Source organism: Trachemys scripta, chromosome 12 (genome assembly GCF_013100865.1).
Source record: "Trachemys scripta elegans isolate TJP31775 chromosome 12, CAS_Tse_1.0, whole genome shotgun sequence".
Classification (NCBI taxonomy): Eukaryota; Metazoa; Chordata; order Testudines; family Emydidae; genus Trachemys; species Trachemys scripta.
The window spans coordinates 15,457,292-15,477,014 of NC_048309.1; the positions used below are offsets into that span (position 1 = coordinate 15,457,292).

General features: G+C 39.7%; 2 protein-coding genes across 3 annotated transcripts; one reads left to right on the forward strand and one right to left on the reverse strand.

Moving 5' to 3' along the window:
• Positions 1–1,051: 1,051 nt before the first annotated feature.
• MOCS3 (molybdenum cofactor synthesis 3) lies at positions 1,052–2,782 on the reverse strand. The gene has a single exon (XM_034787066.1). It carries the CDS (start codon positions 2,676–2,678, stop codon positions 1,302–1,304), a length of 1,377 nt encoding a protein of 458 aa, XP_034642957.1. The 5' UTR covers positions 2,679–2,782; the 3' UTR covers positions 1,052–1,301.
• A 40-nt stretch (positions 2,783–2,822) lies between these two features.
• On the forward strand, positions 2,823–19,482 carry DPM1 (dolichyl-phosphate mannosyltransferase subunit 1, catalytic). 2 transcript variants are annotated; one of them, XM_034787068.1, is made up of 10 exons: positions 2,883–3,012; positions 4,141–4,240; positions 5,376–5,647; positions 6,504–6,537; positions 9,006–9,082; positions 9,196–9,221; positions 10,844–10,939; positions 13,472–13,540; positions 13,788–13,902; positions 19,071–19,482. In XM_034787068.1, exons 3-10 carry the CDS (start codon positions 5,573–5,575, stop codon positions 19,173–19,175), a joined length of 597 nt encoding a protein of 198 aa, XP_034642959.1. In that variant the 5' UTR covers positions 2,883–3,012; positions 4,141–4,240; positions 5,376–5,572; the 3' UTR covers positions 19,176–19,482. The 2 variants fall into 2 exon arrangements, with proteins under 2 accessions (XP_034642958.1, XP_034642959.1); XM_034787067.1 differs by lacking the exon at positions 5,376–5,647 and having other exon boundaries at positions 2,823–3,032.
• The last annotated feature ends 241 nt before the right edge of the window (positions 19,483–19,723 follow it).

The following is a 19,723-nucleotide window of genomic DNA, read 5'->3' on the forward strand; positions in this document are numbered from 1 at the left end:
ATCCCCTCTACACTGAGGCAGGATTAAGTATACTTAGACCATCCCCTACAGGTGTTTTGGCTAACCTTGTTCTTAAAAATCTCCAAGGATGGGGATTCCAGTCTCCCTAGGTAACCTGTTCCAGTGCTTAACTAGCCTTATAGAAAGTTTTTCTCAATATCCAACATAAATCCCCCTTGTTGCAAACTAAGCCTATTACTTCTTATCCTATCCTATTCAACTGATCACCATCCTCTTCACAACAATCTTTTACACATGTTTGAAGACTTATGTTCCCCCTCAGCCTTCTCTTCTCTAGGCTAAGCATGCCCAGTTCTTTCAACCTTTCTTCATATGTAATGGTTTTTAAACATCTTATTGTTGTTGCGCTCCTCGGGACTCTCTCCAATGTGTCCATTGTTCTTAAAAGTTTGGCACCCAAAACTGGACACCATACTCTAGCTGAGGCCTCATGACTAAAGAGCACAGCAGAACAGTTACCTCCCATGTTTTACATAGGACATTCCTTTTGATACATCCCAGAATGGCAATTGTGTTTTTTGATACAGCATCACACAGTTGACTCATTCAATTTGTTATCCACTATAAACCCAGATCCTTTTCTGCTGTACTGCTGCCTAGCCAGTTATTTCCCCTTTTGTATGAATACAATTGATTTTTCCTTCTTAAGTGTAGTACTTTCAACTTGTCTTTATTGAATTTCATCTTGTTGTTTCAGACAAATTCTCCAATTTATCAAGATAATTTTGAATTCTAGTTCTGTTCTCTGAAGTGCTTGCAACGCCTTCCAGCTTCGTGTCATCTCACTGGTCTATCACTGATGCATCACCCTGGATGTTATCAATGGTGGAAGTGCTAGTGCAATTTTTACCACTGCACCCTTAAAGCTGTCACCATTGTTAGTATCAAGGAAGCTGAAATGATGCTATACCAGCAATATGTGAATTGGTAAAGATTTTCAAAGTGCATCAAGTGAGTTACTTTCAGGACCAGAATTGCTACTCAGTAGTTCCCACATCCATGTTCAATTCACTAGACCAAACTTCCACAATTCAAAACCAAAAAAACCTAAGTGTATTATTTCTTTTATACAAACATTTAGAATGTTAACAAAGAGAAATTAATTTCAAACATATACAGAATTTTTAGAAGTTAACATGGAAAGCACTTAATACATAACTTTGTGGTATCTTCTCCCCATTTTGTACATGCACAATAGTAGTTACTAAACCGAGCAGGTATAAAACTAGACCATTTAGCAGTAGAAATTTATGATAATTTTTATTCGGATATGTAAAATGTTAGTACTGGGGAAACGATGGATCGATTTTGCTAGCCCAAGCCATAAGCCCCCCTCTGATATCCTTAGCCAATATCGAACCAAGCTCTTTGTCAGACAACTCCTGTAAAACTCGCACTGCTTTCTGGGAGTCATTTCCTAGTTTGCAAACAACATATACTGGGAAAGCCATTTTGCCATTAGTTCTTTGCTTTTCTTTACATATTCTCTTTTCTAAAAATTTCAAACATTCTTCATTTTTTCCCTCTAGTTTACTTAAAGGAATATGGATAGAGTGTACAAGATAACAGATGTCCACTTCTACCTGTGGACGAACATCTACCAGTATATGAGGGACTTGCTCATCCAGTAGCTTTTTGTACTCCTCGACAGATATCCTTTGTTCACTTGGCAGTAGGCATAAAGTTCTACACTTGTCTGTTGCTGATGAACCACAGAATGCTTCATAATCCTGTAGGCTGGTCATAGTTGGTTTGTCACCACAAATGGCACAGTCTGGCTTCTTGGGTCTTAACTTGATGTTGCGAAATCTGCCTTCAAGGGCATCGAACATTAGCATGAACTGGTTGAAGGTAGAACCTATCCCTGAAGCTATCTTCAGCACCTCCAAGGCCTGGATGCACCCCATGATGCCTGGCACAACACCCAGGACTCCCCCATCTGCACAGTTGGTCACCGTCTCCGGTGGAGGAGGCTTTGGGAAAAGACAGCGGTAGCAGGGTCCCCCTTGGTAGTTGTACACGACCAGCTGCCCCTCCAGCCGGAGAGCACTGGCTGATACAAGCGGCTTCCCAGCGAGGACACAAGCATCACTGACCAGGTACCTGGTGGGGACGTTGTCTGAGCAGTCGGCCACCACGTCGTACTGCCGGACCAACTCCAGGGCAGTGCTTGGGCTCAGGGCCAGGTGGTAGGGCACATACTGCACCGTGGAGTTCAGCTGCCGAAGGGTGGCAGCTGCAGACAGGGCCTTAGGCAGCCCTTCCCTAGCTTCCCCGTGCAGGACCTGCCGGTGCAGGTTGCTCATCTCCGCCACATCGTGATCTACCAGCCCCAAGCGGCCGATGCCGGCGGCCGCCAAATACTGGGCCAGGGGGCAGCCCAGCCCGCCGCAGCCCACCACCAGCACAGCGCAGCGGGACAGGCGCAGCTGCCCTCGCACTCCCAGCTCGGGAAGCACCAGCTGCCGGCTGTAGCGCAGGATCTCCGCCAGGCTGAGGGAGGCCCTCGCCTCCAAGGGGGGCAGTTCCGGCCCCGCCGCCGGCTCCTCAGCGGCCTCTCTCGCCAGGACCGCGGCCAGCTGCCCCTGCAGGGCGCGCAGCTCCTGTTCCCGCCGGTCTATCTCGGCCCGGAGCCTGGCCGCCTCGCTCAGAGCCATGAGCGGAGAGAAGGGGCAAGCAACCCACGCCTAGCCCAGCCCGCAGAGCGCCGCGAGGTGAGGGACACTTCCGCTTCCGGTCCAACACCCTAACAGGTCCGGTGACAGCGGGGCTGCCCAGCCCGCCCCATTCCGCACACGTCGGTGCCACGCGCCGGGGGAGCTGCGCATTGGCTGCTTCATTCCCCGAGTGTAGTAACCGCTCCCCTAGTTCCGGGTGGTTTGTGGCCCCGCCATGGCCGCGGCCAGCCGGAACCGAGCTCGGGATAAGTACTCGGTGCTGCTGCCCACCTACAACGAGCGCGAGAACCTGCCGCTCATCGTCTGGCTGCTGGTGCGGAGCTTCCAAGAGAGGTACCGCGGGCCCGGCTTCCCCCGCCCACCCGGGCCTGACTCCGCGCCCCGCACGGGCCCAGCCGGGCCGCGCCGCCGCTCCCTACCTCCCCAGAACGGGGTTGCGTGGGCGCCGCGCTCAGCCGGGGTCCCTGCCCGCGGGAGCCTGCTGGACCCGGCGCTTCTGTGTGGAGCCCGCGTCGGCCGCCGTTGCAGCTCGCCGAGCTCCGGCCGTCGGGACCGCTGCTGCGGTGTGAGCGGAACCTCCCTGCGGACAGGGCCGCTCCGCGTTAGTAACCTCTCCAGCGTCACTTTTCACGGGGCTGCGGGGCCGTAGGGGAGGCTAGGTTTTAACATGACTGTTTGTTTTGTGGTAGTGCCTAACACGGGCCCCCATTGTGTGGGGGTCACACCTGTAGAACAAAACGGCGGTGCCTGCCCCAAGAAGCTGACAATTAAGTCGGGGGCTGCTTTTCGGAGCTCTTTGGCTTTTTATATAGTTACACACACACACACCCCACACACAGATTTTTGAAAATCTGAGCATAAATATTCATATAACTAGTTGGTCCCTGTCCGTAAGAATTTATAAAGTACTAGCAATAGCCTAGAGGGATAATAAAGCCCTTCATGGTGTGAAAATTCTAAAATCTTTCTGTTAGTAGTGGAAAGTGCTGTAGCTAATTGTGCCTCTCCTCTAACAGTGAAGAGTTCCGTTTCCCCCCCCCCACCCCACTGTGACTATTTAGGGAAACAAAATTACAGTAAACAGAATACAAATCTAGCATTTGTAATCACCCCTGCACCACTATGAGGAAAAATTACTAGATCAAGGGACCAATGATCATTTTAATATCCAGAGTCTCATAGGCTTGGGACTAGAAATGAGTCTTGTAGTAAGATGATGAACAGGCTGGTACTGTTTCAATTTGCTGTGAAGCAACTGCCACTTAAGATACAAATGAAACAGGAATACATTAAAACATGTCTCTAAAAGCTGCAACTTTTTGTATTTCTAGCTGCTAGCAGACCATTCTGCATTTTGTTCTCCTGTTTCAAGCCTTTTGAAACAACATAGCTGCTGAAATTGGCTTTCCACATGTTCATTTCAAAATAATTGTCATTTCAGTGGAAGCAACTTTGAAATTATAGTCATAGATGATGGAAGCCCAGATGGGACACGGGAAGTTGCTGAACAGTTGGAAAAGATATATGGTTCAGATAAAATTGTGAGTGGTATGTTTTTTTTTCTTTTTGCTTTTATTTTTTGTTGGATTGGGAAGTATTTAAAGTGGTTAGAATGGGGGATTAGAGTTGGGGCTTCTGAGTGCAAGACTTGGCTTTCTTTATATCCCTGAGCAATCTGTTTAACTTTTTATGGTACGGTAATCTGGGTCACAAATCATAGAAGTGTAGGACTAGAAGAGATATTAAGAGGCCATGATGATAAATGGTGATGATAGTAATAATAGCAGCCTCACAGGGAATATTGTGAAGCCCCATGAATTTATGTTTACAAAGTGTTTTCAGTACTTTGTGCACATACTTCTTTCTGGTCAAAGAAATTATGATGATTGTACTTGGCCTGTGGATATTTAAAAGGAAAGATGAAGAGTAGATAAAGCTGAATTTCACTTTCTTTGGCTGCAGGTGTGAGCAGCTATGCAGATGTATGTTAGTCTACTTTGCATAATTTACTTCATATTAATTAGTATATTTACTTAGAAGAACCTTCTAACAGGATTGTTAAGTGTTTTTGTTCTCTGTACTACTACAGAACAATAGCGTTTGAGTATTTAAAGATGCTTCATTTCAGCGATAAAAGCACATAAGCATACTGTGGTCTGAGAACTAGAAGTTCAGCTTCATTGTGTTCTGAGCAACAAAAAATGTAATATGTTTTATATCCCTTTTCCCCCCCCCCCACCTCTGGGTCTATTAATTGGCAGTTGTAAATTTCATTTTCTGGGCTGAAGTTTAAGATTGTGTTAGTAAATTAAAATAATCTTTTTAAAGATTGTGTAAGGAGAAGTGTGTTTATGGAGTTTTGGAATTTTTTGTTGAATTTTCTATTGCTACTTTGTATAAAACAGTTATACCAAATGCAGGTCACTATTTGTCTCTAAGGCCCCGATCCTGCAGTTGGATCCACATGAGCTGACCCTTGATACAGTGTGGAGCCCCATATAATTCAGTGGAACTCCATGCAGGCATAGGCATCTACTTACTCTGATCTAATGCCAGGAAAATGAGAGAGTATTTCTTTGCTTCCTGAAATTAATTGTGGGTAGTGAGCAAAATCAGTTCTGACTGATGCACAAAGGTCTGTATTTAAATAATTTGATGGTTCTTCCTATTTACTAGGTAGTAACTGTATCCTGGTCTGAGGAAACTCCATTATTGAAGGTCAAGAAGTTTATAGCAAATGGATGCTGATGAATCTACTTTTGATTTTCTAAAATTGGCTGAGAAACAGAGGAGTTGAGATTCCTACACAGAGTCGTACAAAGATTTTTGGGGAAAAGAAAAGAGAATGAAATAACCACTCTATAGAAGCTCTAATGATGACTAACTTTTTACAGAAGCTCTATCCTTGTCCTCCTTTGGTTTTCACACTAATGTTCATGATCTCACAGGCACGTATAATGTATCAGAAGAAGCCAACATTTTCAAATCAAGAAATCTAAAATTAGACTCTTAAGTCCATATTTGGTTCACCCTTTTCAATGAGCACCCACCAACTTTTATTAATGTCAGTGGGAATTTTGAGGTGCTCAAAACTCTTGAAAATCAGACAGGAATCTAAATATGGAGTTGAGTGTCTAACGTTAGACTGTTTTTTTTTTAAAAAAAAAAGTTGGCCTAGAAACCTAGACTTGTGAGGTGTCAGAGGGAGCTCAGCTTCTATGGGAGCTGAGAATGGTCAGCACAGAATCAAGGAGGTGGTAGGTCATCCAAATAAAATCTTACTGATGATTTTCAGTAAGATGAGTGACTATTAAGCTGAATTACACTTGTGTGTAAAAAAGTGTATATTCAGTACTGACTATCTTAAGTCACTCCAAGAGTTTGCTCAGATATTACCTCTTTATATTTGTCACCCGACAAAATTGGTGGGGGGAAATTGTGTGTTCAGCTTTGTAAGAGGGTATTTCAAACAGTGGGTATTGGGGGAGGAGAGGCTTAAGAAAACAACCGGAATGACTTCCTTACATAGCAGTTCTTCAGTAAAATTTAAAATAGATTGGCTTTTAATCTAGTTTATATATCCAGTTAATATAAATGTTTCCGTTGAACCTGTCTTTCCTTAGATGAATTTGATTCTCTGTAGTATCTAAATATTTAAAGGAAAAGGATCTCTTTCAATATTGGTTCAGCATCTTGAGCTATGTAATGGTGGCATATCACTGAACGTGAGAGAAACTGTAGTCTCAGCTAATATAACTTGTATTAATTTATGGTCTAATCCCCTCCCCCCCAAATATCTTGCAGCTTCTAAGACCCAGAGCAAAAAAGCTGGGATTGGGTAAGTACTCATTAAGCTTCTGGTTTAGAGTAAAACTTCCTGCTGCTATCTGTTTTGTTTGGGTTTTAGTTTTAACATTCCATAGGAGTCATAGTGGAACCCTCAGACAGAAATAAACGTTTTCATCAAGTAATTACAAGCAAACAAATGTGCAGTGATTTAAAAAACCACACACATTATATTATAGTGAACTTACAACAAGTTCCCCACAACCTCAAACCTGCAAATTGTGGTCTTGGCCAGTCTACATAGTAGCAGGAAAACAGTTACTATGCTCATCCTCCTTCCCCTGCTCCACCTACTTATTACGCAGTCGGGTCCTAAATTTAGACAAGTTGTCACTTGTACATGGGCAGACTGCTGTGCTCACATGCTACCCCGTTGACTCAGTGAAGTCACTAGGGCTCTGCGCAAGTGTAACAATCTACCCATGAGCAGCAAATTGCAGAACTGGGAACTTAATTTGTTAAGGACTTCAGAGCAGGGACTCTTTCCTACTATGTGTTTGTACAGTGCTTATTGTGGCTTGGATCAGTTTAACAGGACATGTTGGTACTACTGTAATTCAAATCATACATTTCCCTTGAGGATCCAGTCATGCAAGTTGTTGAGCACTATCCTCCCCTATTAAGTTCATTGTTATTTGAAGTCTTTTAGGCACATTACAAGAGTTGATTATCACATACCAGGATATAGTCCTAATTTCGGGGCCAATCCTGAACCACTGTAATCAATTCTAAGATTGCTGTGAATTTAAATGATCAAGATTGGGCCTTCTGTAACTCCACCATTGACTCATTACTACTACTCAAGGAATATGCAGACCATGTCTGTTTTTCATTGTTACTTAAAAAAAGGCAAAAATTAAGCATTTGATAATTTTCTTACTCAAGTGTAAACATTTATCACAAAACATACGGGGGAAGATTAGTCTGTTTGGACTCAGGCCAGATTTCTTCACTTCCAATAATTGAAATGGAAAAAGCAATGGAACACAACTTACCTACTTGACTTAATGAAAATCAGTATTTGTCTCTTACTGAATCTCGACACTCCCACAAGCTGGTGAAGTATTTCGGGTTTCAGAGTAGCAGCCGTGTTAGTCTGTATCCGCAAAAAGAACAGGAGTACTTGTGGCACCTTAGAGACTAACAAATTTATTAGAGCATAAGCTTTCGTGGACTACAGCCCACTTCTTCGGATGCATAGCCATGCATCCGAAGAAGTGGTATTTCAGGTGCCCTGTTTATTGAATATTGCAGTTAATCTACTTGTACCACAGGAAATGTTTAACTATGGTATGTGCCAATACCCAAAAGGGGAACAAAGTTCTAAGTCTTGATACTGAATTGTCTGTATTTAAATTCACCCTTTATATTCTCATTTAGATATGAGGCCCTAAGAAACCTAGGTATCTTTTTATTTTCTACCTAATTTTTATCCTGACCTTGGTTGTGATCCTCAGTTCTGTGTTTCAAAGAACAAAGTCCTATATTTATTTATATTTATTAAAATTGGCTTGGTTCAGGGTTTTTAATGCACCCTGTCTTTCCTGTAATAAGTTTATTTACTAGTTATATACACTACATGGATCAGTAACATTCCTGGCTTGTAATTTTGCAAACATTATGAGACAGAGACAAGAGATGAGCTGTTCATTAACTAGAAGTAGAATTCCCTGTGTAAATGCTTGATATGGGCACCAAGGTCCATATCTGGATGCATGCTTTTTAAAAACTGACATTTACATTTTGGAAAATTTCTAGGAGGACAGCAAAGTTAATCTGAGGTAATGAAGACCATGTGCCAGATTTTGATTTCAATTATGCCATTGTAGCGTTATTGGAAAAAATGTGGCCTTAAAACAGCATCACTGAGATTGGAAAGTGGCCTTCTTGAGGAGAAACTTGGATACCTTAACTTGTTCTGTCTTTTATTGATGAACTGATTCACATAATGTGGTTAAAACAAAAAAAATTAAATTGAGGAAGGAAAGATTTTTAGCTTAGGCATCAGATGGAGCATTTTCATAAATGTTGACTGACTGAACAAAGTAGTAGTTAATAAGAAGAATCTTTAAGATCAGTGGTAAAATTTTCAAAAGCAACTGAGTGATTTAGGTGCGCAAGTCTATTTTTGAGTATTTTAGGCACTGTGGAAAATCTTACCTGTATTGGCTATCCATTTACCAAGTGATGTTTTTCTGGTTATTTCTACTGCAGTGAAGTTTGTCCTGCAAAGTTTTACACTTTTGGAATCTAGTACCGAAATTATTGGAGAAACATTAATCTTCAAACATTAAGATGATTTTTCTATCCTATTTAAAACAAAAACAAAAAACTCAGGAGCATTTACTTAATCCGCTTTTGTAATATAATTTTGAGACGTTGTAGAAAGATTGAATCTGCTTAGAGACCTGTGTGCACGTTAAGATAGTGATGACATTATTTCTATGATGTCTTCACCAGGCACTGCGTATATTCATGGAATGCAGCATGCCACAGGGAATTTCATTATTATTATGGATGCGGACCTCTCGCACCATGTAAGTTTATATCTTGCGTGATCTTTTTTTTTTTGTTTTGGTAAGTGTTTTTAATTAATTGTTACTGACTGTTTTTCTTTTTCTTCTTTTCCCACCCAACTGCCTGTTTTCAGCCAAAATTTATTCCAGAGTTCATCAGGTGGGTACCATTTTTAATATTTGGAGTATAACTTTTAAGCTGTTGAAGTTCTATGTTAACATTTGAATACCTTCCATTGCTGTATAGCTACCTCATTGAATCAAAAAGGCTGTTTCAAGGCTTAGCACCAACTGCAACAAGAAACATAGTCAGGGCAAGGATTTGGGTGGCTCTAATAAGACCCAAATATTTCTAAAGTACCAGTACCACAGACATTAATCCTTAACTCCAGCAAAACTCCCATAGACTTTAATGAAAGTTTTATTTGCTTAAGGACTACAAGAACATGTCTTTAAAGGAAGAAAGAATGTGTGACTAAGCACTTATGTTTCTCCTTTAACTGGTTCTACTTTGAAAAGTAACTTAGTACAAATGGGATCTTCTTACTCTACAGTTCTGCTTCATGTGTGCAGTTAGCATTAGAGATGCTGAATTGAATGACTAAATTAAGTTTTTTACTGCTTTGTATTCCTGTTGTCCCTGCAGGAGCCAGGATAGTGAAGAGAGAGAGAGAGTTGGATTCTAGTCCTGCTAGTGCATCATCAGTAGATGTGTTTAATAAGTTACACCTTTGCAAACTAGTTAAAGGCGATGGGGTTGTATGGGTGTAATTGAGGTGGAATTTGGTTTCCAAGTGATGATGCACAAGAAGGAGAGATCCTAGGTTGATTTTTGCAGGGCTTCCAGTTTGAAGAAAAAACATTTTTTTACTTGCAAACCGAAGATATTTGATATGGAGTCACTGATAAACAATAATCATGAAACTCCTCAATGCAATTATTAATTATCAGAGTAGAACCAGACTTTAAATTTTGTGAGATAGCTAGATAGAACAGTTATAGCTATTATTTATCGTTTTGAGAATAGAGGTATAGGTATAGTTAAAAGATCAGTCAAAACAATTAAAGACTAAAACTAGATTTTATTTTACAATAACAGTCCCTGAACAAAAGTTTTGTTTTCCAGAGTGAGTCAGTGATCTCTGTTAAAAGTTACAGTACCCAGTTACAAAATAGAGTTAACTCTCACTAATTATGGAACATTTTTTTTCCTTAACATTTGACGTTGTATCAAAAATAATCGCAAGCAAGTACCTTCAAAGTTAAGGGTGTCACTCTGTTTATAATTTTCCTCTTTCTGGGCTGTAATGCAGAAGATCTCAAACAATGGATTCCATATAATATCCTGCAGAGCTATGTACAGTGGGGGGTGCAGGATAGTGTCAGACTTATCTTTTAATTTCCTTGTTACTGTCAGTTTGTGTTGTTTAAATATTTTAATATGTATTTTTTTAAAAAATCTCCATTTTACATTGGAGTCTAATTTTTCTTTTGCCTTTTTAAAATAAGTAGGTCTAGATAAATTATTCATGAAGCAGTCTTTGAAGTTCTATGAGATAGATGGTAAAAAGCATCACAAGATGCTCTGAAATAGTCCTGCTTTATAAGAATGTAAAGAGAGTGGTTTAAAAAGGTATATAAATGTATAGTGCTTATAACCAACATAATTATTGCCTTCATGCCAACTTCTATCCCATCTTGTTTGAAGATCTATAAAATATAAATTTGTTTTAAACTGATACAATGACTTTTCATGTTTGAAATAAATTGTATTTCTTGAAGAAAGCAAAAAGAAGGTAACTTTGACATTGTGTCTGGAACTCGATATAAAGGAAATGGAGGTGTGTATGGCTGGGATTTGAAAAGAAAAATAATCAGGTTAGTATTTTTACCTATATATTTGCAGATAAGAAAATTGCTGCTCAAATTTTTTTCAATAATTTCAAAGAAAAGCACTCTCAACCGATAAATCATCATGTCTTTCATCTCTGGGACTCCCCCTTCCCGGGAGTCTAAATTGCCGATCTGTGTGAACTGGACTAGATCTCAAATGACTAGGAAAGAATGTCCAGTGGTTAAGGCATTATAGCCTAGGACTTGGGAAACCCGGCCTTAATTCCCTGCTCCACCAGAGACTTGCCCAGGATCACACACAGAAAGTTACTGAGCCTCTCTGTTTCCCATTGTAAAATTAGGATAGCACTTCCCTGCTTCCCAAAGATGTTTAGAATAAAGACTGTGAGACACTAAGATAAAACAGTGATGCGGGGATGTATACAGGAGCGCCACCAGCTTTTTTGCCGCCCTAGGCAGCGGAAGGTCCCGCCCCCAAAACGCCGCCCCCGACAGAGGGAGCGGGAGGTCCCGCTGCCGCGGTCACCAACCCCCAAATGTTAGTGCCCTAGGCGACCGCCTCGGTTGCCTAATGCGTTGCGCCAGCCCTGGACGTATAAGTACTTTAAACAGAACAGTACTTCTCATCACAAAATCATATTTAATAATAGAATAGAAATTTGTATGCCTGGAAATTTTCTGGCTAAGAAAACATCAAGAAAAAACTTAACCATGTGATCTCTTTGGGGAAATTGGACTACTTAGGTCAGACTTGGAACACTACTGTGGGTAAATCTGCAGCGTATCAATTTGGGACAAGTTTTGGCCTTGCCACAAATAGAACAGTAGCTTCTATTTCCTATTTCCCTTCCTTGCCACAAATAGAACACTGCTGCATTTCTTCCAAGTTCATAGGTGTGTACCTTTACATTTAAAGACTGTGCTGGCCTTTTCCAGGGACAATAAACCACTCAATCTCCTTTTGGTTATAATATTGTCTTTCATTTATTAAGAGTTATCTAACAAGTTTTCATGTTAAAATTAATTACCAGCATATAAACCATTCATTAGATCTTGCCAGAAAGGCTAATACAATTCTAACTATGGACAGTTGGAAATCTTTTTTTCCCTAAAGAGAAGATAAAATAAAAATGCTATATATAAGTCACACATGAACATGGAGATCAGCTTCTGAATTCTGTGGTGGACTTGTAATCACTGAGGGCTGAATCAGCAGGGGTAGATTTTTCTTCCATATAAAATCTTGCTCTTCTCAAATTTGTCTAAGGTCTGTTCACTCAAAGCAAGTCTGACTCAGTTGGTCCTCAAAAGAATTGGAAGCAGAAGCCCTGGTAATCATTTTGAAAAGGCGTTGCCACCACCTATTATGTTTAGGGTTTTTTTTATTTTAATGGCTATTTTATTTTTATGAGAGACGAAGGTGGGGAGGTAATATCTCTTATTGGACCAACTTCTGTTGCTGAGAGCGACAAGTTTTTGAGCTTACACAGAGGTCCTTTGTAAGCTTCAGGTGATGTGGGTGTTTTTTCCTCTTGGGTTTAAGTCAGACCCCACAGGAACTGATGAAGATAGAACAATCATTCTTAGATTGGAAACTCTGGTAGAGTTCAGGGTGATATAATATTGTAGCAGTGTTAAATCTGAAGAGAAGAGCTGCATTCTTTGAGAGGGACTACTTGTTTGCTAGCTAATTGGATAAGGTAAAAACTAAATGGCAACCCCAAAGCAAGAGTTGGATACCTTAGAATAAATGGACTTTTTTTTTTGTACACTTCAAACAATTCACATCAGTCTATTCACTTATTAATAAGTTTCTGATAATTTAAAAAAAAAATCAGAAATGGCAGGTTGAGTTATCCTCCTCTTCCTGCCAACCAAACCAGATTGACTAGAGCAAAAGCCTGGAGGAAGTGGAATGTACTGATTCTGTTCATATATTGGCTATATATAATTACTGTCTAGAGTCCAAAGTGTGCTTGGAGCTACAGAGTTATACATGAAGTCATGCCCCCTTACAGTTGTGAGACCTTAGGAATGACTTGCCCACAGTCACACCAGAAATCTTCCTGAGCCAGGATTTGAATACAGATCTTCTACATCTAAGTTCAATGTCCTGTCTGCTAGGCCATCATTCTCCTCCCCTTACAGGTGAACATGATCCAAGCAGAGGACTAATCTGTCTAAAATTATATTGCAAAATATTTTGTATTGCAATTTGTTTTACAATGCAGTATAATGTGTGGTTGTATACGATAGCAAATCTGGCTTTTTAAAACAGCATTTTGTTTCTTAAAGAATATTCAGTTATCTGTATATTCACTTCCAGTTGAAAAGTAAAATGTGTATTTACTGATCTAAATGTTTTTTACTTCAAATTCCACATTTATTAATCAAGTCTAGTGCAGTGAAAACCTATTTAGTTATATATCTTTCCATATAAAGTAATAAAAGCTTGCCTTTTTTATGTTAAAATGGTAAATTCTTTTGTGGAAACCCTGCTTGTGCTTTCTAAACTTTGTTTTGAGTGGTTATTGACATGCATATCCTCTTTGACAGTCGTGGTGCCAACTTTGTAACTCAAGTTTTGTTGAGACCAGGTGCATCAGATTTAACAGGAAGTTTCAGGTACATGACTCTTTTTTATAATTATGAAGTTGTATTAAAATTTTCTCAATTGCTAGCCAAGTATACGTAGTGGGACTATGACATCCATTAGAGTAAAGAAAGATGGATTGGAGTCATAAAACTGTCTAGTGACTATTTTTAAACAGTTGTAATGTGGGTAGGCTGTAAGTACAATGCCTGTACATGTTATCTTTGTATCTGAAATCCAAAGTTTTGCCACAGGTTTCAATTTAATTTCAATTTACAGGTTATACAGAAAGGAGGTCTTGCAGAAACTAATGGAAAAATGTGTTTCTAAAGGATACGTCTTCCAGATGGAGATGATTGTTCGAGCTAGACAGTTAGGATACACTATTGGAGAGGTACAGTAAAAACATAGAAAATCACATTTCAATTTTATACTGTAAATGTGGGTATGGGCTATTAGAAGCAAAGAAACTGCCAAGCAAGAACTCATACGAAGTATCATTGAAGCTATAGGCTGGGATTCTCAAATAAGCCTAAGGGGGTTATGCACACAACTCTACTCCTCCAACATAATTAAATCCCACACTTGCAATCATAGCTGATATTTTTTGTCACCTTTGACTCACTTTTCAGACCTTCACCTCCTGCCTCCACTTGTCTCTCTGTGCAGGATCTTGCATAATTCTTCTAAGAGAAAATTGACAAAATATGATATGACCTTCTCTGTCCCCTTGGTTTGCTTTTCCTTCCCCTTCTGTAACTCTCTCTCTCCTCCTTCTCTCCCGTCAGATGCAGAAGTTTCTCATCTGCTCTCTTCCGTTCTCCTCTCCACTTGTCCAGGGTCCCCAACCCATCCCTATTCTTGATCTCCCTTGCACAAACTCCTAGCTTCCATTGTCCACTTGCTAAATTTTCAGATCTCTTTGTAGTTTCTCATGATTGGGAGGAGTTCTCTGAAAACATCCGCAAAGTTACCTCATTATCCTCCTTTAAAATCTCCTTAAAACTCTCCTTTGCCAGGATGCCTAAAAAATACTTAACAGTTAGGCTACTTATGCTGACCAATAATGTCGCCTTGTTTGCTTGTATTTCCCCCTTCTGTCTGTCTGCCTCCTGTCTTGTACTTAGATTGGGGCAGTGACAGTCTTGTGTTCTGAGTTTGTATAGTGCCTAGCACAATTGGGTCCTGGTCCATGGTTGAGGCTCCTAGGTGCTATGGTAATACAAAAATTAATGATGATAAATCCTCAAGCTCTAGGCACTCATGACACATTTTAAAATGTATAAATGAGATTTAAATCCTATATATTAGAACCATACAAATATTTGTTGTTTCTGACAGATTCTTCCTGGAAATGCTTATCTAGATACAGATCTTTAAGGCCCTGATTTTTCAGAAAAATTGGGCACATAGATGTGCATGCAGATTGGTTAATTGCAGATGCTAGGGTCTAAATTAGGCACGTTTGTGTGTATGTGTATGCTCACACCATTGCAGAATCTGCACACGAAGATTAGGATTTCAGTTCTGTGCATACTTTAAAATTCAGTAGTAGTCAAAGTTTTTCTTTTCATGGCCAAGTTATCATATTAAAGATAGTTGATATCTACCAACTCAAAAGAGAACGGTTGTGTGGTGTGAAGCAGAGTTGGCATATGCCATAGCTGGATGGTCTCCTATGCTTCTCTGTTTTATTTTGCTGCTCTTTTGTACCAGGTGTGAAATGCATTTCAGTGCACAGGATGCACATTCTGGTGGTATAAGGGTTACGGCTTTTGCACTATGTAAATCATCACCATTTAAAAATATGACATGCTCTTGAACAAGAAGGTGTAGTCCAGCAACAGTTTAGGAGGTAAATTCTAATTCTGTAGAGGAAATTGTGCCCTGAGATACCGTGTTGTGCCCTGAGATACTATAATGTCGGATGGCTTGTGAATACAATATGTTCTCTTTTCACTGTTCATGGAATGCCATCCCGCTTTAAGCATCTTGCACTGACTTCCTCTCCAGCATGGAGTTACTGATTTTTTTTTTTTTAACTTCCTAGCCCAGCTAAATATAACTGTTGAGGTGCTTATCAATGTTGTCAAAGGGATCCTAGTGAGAAAGCTGGGGGAGTTTGTTGGATGTCTTAGTTTATGTTCTCCTTTGGCTAGCTGTTCTTGTTGTGAGAAGTAGAACTGTATCTGCCAGATGATTGCCTTGGCCTCTCTTTTGGCATAGGCAGCTGTGCCTGGAGATGAGACATACTCAGTTCTGGCACAGTAACAAGGGTGTGGTGTGTATTTGTATTACACATGCCAGCTGATTTCTGATTGAAACTGCCAGTTGAGTGCAGATCCAATTTTTTTATTTTATATGCTTCTGCAGAGTTAATTTTGTTGAATTTGGGCCCTGGAGTATTCTTTTCTAACACACACTTTTGTATTAGAATATTAAGAGTTCTTTTAGAATTGTAGGACAGGAAGGAACCTCAATAGGTCATCTAGTCCAGTTGCCTGAACTGAGGCAGGACTAAGTATTATCTAGACCATCCCTGACTGTTGTTTGTTTAACCTGTTCTTAAAAAATCTCCAATGATGGAGATTCCACAGCCTCCCTAGATAATTTGTTTCAGTGCTTAACTACCCAGGCAGTCTAACCTAAGTCTCCCTTTGTTGCAATTTAAGCCCATTGCTTCTTGGCCTGTCCTCAGTGGATAAGGAGAATGATTTATCATCATCATCTTTACAACACACTTTTACGTACCTTGAAGACTATGTCCCCTCTCAGTCTTCTCTTTTACAGACTAAACAAACCCTATTTTTTCAATCTTTCCTCATAGGTCATGTTTTCTAGACCTTTAATCACTTTTGTTGTTCTCCTCTGGACTTTCTCCTATTTTGTCCACATCTTTCCCAAACTGTGGTTCCCAGAACTGGACACAGGACTCCAGCTGAGGACTTACAAGTGCTTAGTAGAGTGGAAGAATTACTTCTTGTGTCTTGTTTACAAACACTCCTGCTAGTACATTCTAGAATGATGTTTGCTTTTTTTTGAAACAGTATTTATTACATTTTGACTCTCATTTAGTGTGTGATCTGTTATATCCCCCCCGATTCTTTTTGGCCATACTTCTTCCTAGGCAGTCATTTCCCATTGAGTATTCCTTCCTAAGTGTAGTACTCTGCATATATGCTTACTGAATTTCATCCTGTTTATTTCAGACCATTTCTCCAATTTGTCAAGATTATTTTGAATAGTAAATGTGTCCTCCAAAGTGCTTGTAACCCCTTCCAGCTTGGTATCGTCCACAAACTTTTTAAGTGTACTCTTTATACCATTATCCAAATTATTTATAAAGATATTGAATAGAACCACACACAGGACAGATCCCTGCGAGACCTTACCCAATATGTGCTTCCAACTTGACTGTGAATCATTGATAACTACTCTCACTGTTTTCCCACCAGTTGTGCACCCACTTTGATAGCTTCCCCTACACTATATTTCCCTAGTGTGCTTATGAGAATGTCATGTGAAACAGTATCAAAAGCCTTACTAAAGTCACAATGTATCACATATGCTGCTTCTCCCCATCCACAAGGGTTGTTACCCTGTCAAAGAAGGATGTTAGGTTGGTTTGATATGATTTGTTCTTGTTATCTTCTAGGTGTTACAGACTGATTATTTGTTCCATTATCTTTATGAATGCCGAAGTTAAGCTGGCTTTTCTATAATTCCCTGGTACTATATTTGCCCTTTTCAGTCCTCTGGGATCTCTCGCATCCTCCACAAGTTCTCAAAGAAAATTGCTAATGGCTCAGAATCTTTTCAGCTAGTTCCTTAAGTATTCTAGGATGTATTTTATTAGACCCTGCTGACTTGAAGACATCTAACTTGTCTAAATAATTCTTAACTTTTCCTTTCTCTACTTTCGCTTCAGATCCTATCCCAGTTACACAGATATTCACTATGTTAGTCATCCCATTGCTGCTAACCTTTTTGGAGAAAACTGAAACAAAAAAGCATTTAACACTTCTGCCATTGCTTCATTTTTTTTCTATTGTTGTCGTTCCCTCCTCATTGAATAATGGGCCTACCTAGTCCTTGGTCTTCCTCTTGCTCTAATGTATTTATATCATTCTGGCAAAATAATGGACAGACGGAAGTACCTGGGAGAAGCATATGTTTATAAGCTTCATAAACAGCAAGTGAATTGGACAATAAGTTTGTATAACTGAAGGAACTAAAAATTATGTATTTTAAGCAACTTTTTTTCTAAGAATAACATAAACCGCTTGTTGAAGAGCCATAGACCCAAGTGGATGTTGCGTACCAAATGTGCATTGAATACGATTACTGTGTCTGTTATGTCAGTGAAGTTGAGCAGAAGGCCACTTCATGATCCCCCTTTTGCCAATGGTGAGGAATTGATGTTGGAGCATCAAGCAAGTACTTGTTTAACTCTGCCACTTCCGGTTATGGCAGTCTCTGCCTAAACCACCCCAATAGACTTTTGCCTCACTGACCCAGTAGAAATTTAGAGAAGGAGGTTGATTGGGACTTCACAGCATGTTGTGAGCCCTTGGGTGTCCATTTCACTGATTCTATCTTTGAGAACAGTTTGTTCAGAAAACTCAGTGGCTAACGATAGAGTAATATCTTTAGACCTGTCTCTAGGTGTGATCAATCATACACTCTAGTATCTCAACCCTGAGGCACAGTTCAGACATGGGTAGAACAGTGATGATAAAGAAAGCAGCATGATCCCAGATATTTGCCCCATTTCCCTTACAAGCATGTTCTCACAGCTGTAGGGAAAGTGCTGCGCATTCCTCTAAGCCTTTCTCTCTGTTTCTGTGGCAGCTCTTAATGTAGTTATCCACGAGGGAAGCTCACTTAATCAGGGCTGTGAGCTCAGGCAGCAGCTCACAAACCTGAGTTGCTCTTTTCTTCTCCTTTTGCTCCTAAGGCACTAAACAATGAGAGCACAGGCAGCCCAGACACGTATGAGGCTGTTAATGGACATCCATCCTATGCAGCATGTAGCCTTCTGATGATGGATCAGAAAGGGATTAAAAAAAACAAAAGACAAATCCACACTAAAGGGGGAAAAAATGGAAGACAAAAAAAGCAGTACAGTGAGACCAGACACAACTATACCTAGCACAGCATTCAGGGACATCAGAAGATGGCATTCATCCACAAATCAGTTGCTAGGAGAGGCTCCAACAACAAAAGTTAGGAACCACCAATGCAGATTCGATCCATCTTTGGAGACTACAGGTGTTGTTGCTAAGTCTCTGCCAACCTGAGGAACCAGTCTTCTATTCTGGTCTCCATGTGGAAAAGCACAGTAGCTTTGCTAACACAACCAGCACACTACATATTTAAATCTGTAATAGTTTCACTTTTTTTAATGATAATATGCTATGTTCTGAACATACCAATTGTGCTAAATGTAATATAAAATGCATAATAGATTTAAAGCTGTATTTTCTTTATATTAATTAAGTTAAATTCCTCAAATAATTAGAATAAATTGTTCTTGTGGTTTTTGTTGTTGTTTTTTAACAGGTTCCTATATCATTTGTGGACCGTGTCTATGGAGAATCTAAACTGGGAGGCAATGAAATAGTGTCTTTCTTAAAAGGACTGTTAACTTTGTTTGCAACTACATAAGAGCTTACCCTAAGTTAATTCTTATTTAAAATGCAACATTCTTATGAGTTAAATGTAATTTTTAAAACATATTCAGTTGTACAAGCTTGCTGCTTTGCCTAGTTACCAGGAGACCAATCACCTATTTGTGATTAAGTGAACCAACAATAATAAAGCAAATAAACTGTATCACCAGAATATTATTTTCAAATTAAATGAACTAGTGTATTTATGAACAATGTATACTAACAAAAACCCATGCAGTACTGTTTTTTGTATGAATAATGAAGTGTTAATAAATTAGACCACACTTCAGTTCTGGGCTATACATTTTTGTTGAAAAGTATCATGAGATCTTTCTCTTATGTGCATGAAAATTATAAAGTGTGCAAATTACCAAGATCCTACTGTATACAGAAAGCTGCATTTTTTCTAAATTATATTCTAACAAAATATTTTTGTCTTTATTCCAGACTAATACTGAAAATTTCAGTCAGACATACTGTGTTAAGAATAATACACAAATAAATTCAAATAATCTTTTGCATAAAGCTTGGTTGCATGCTTAC

Bases quoted from the DNA above. Each gene is read 5' to 3' on its own strand.
- MOCS3 (XM_034787066.1), bottom strand. From the start codon at position 2,678: ATGGCTCTGAGCGAGGCGGCCAGGCTCCGGGCCGAGATAGACCGGCGG.
- DPM1 (XM_034787067.1), top strand. From the start codon at position 2,914: ATGGCCGCGGCCAGCCGGAACCGAGCTCGGGATAAGTACTCGGTGCTG. The intron at 6,538-9,005 runs GTAAGTACTCAT...TGTCTTCACCAG, and splicing joins AGCAAAAAAGCTGGGATTGG to GCACTGCGTATATTCATGGA. The intron at 13,903-19,070 runs GTACAGTAAAAA...GTTTTTTAACAG, and splicing joins TAGGATACACTATTGGAGAG to GTTCCTATATCATTTGTGGA.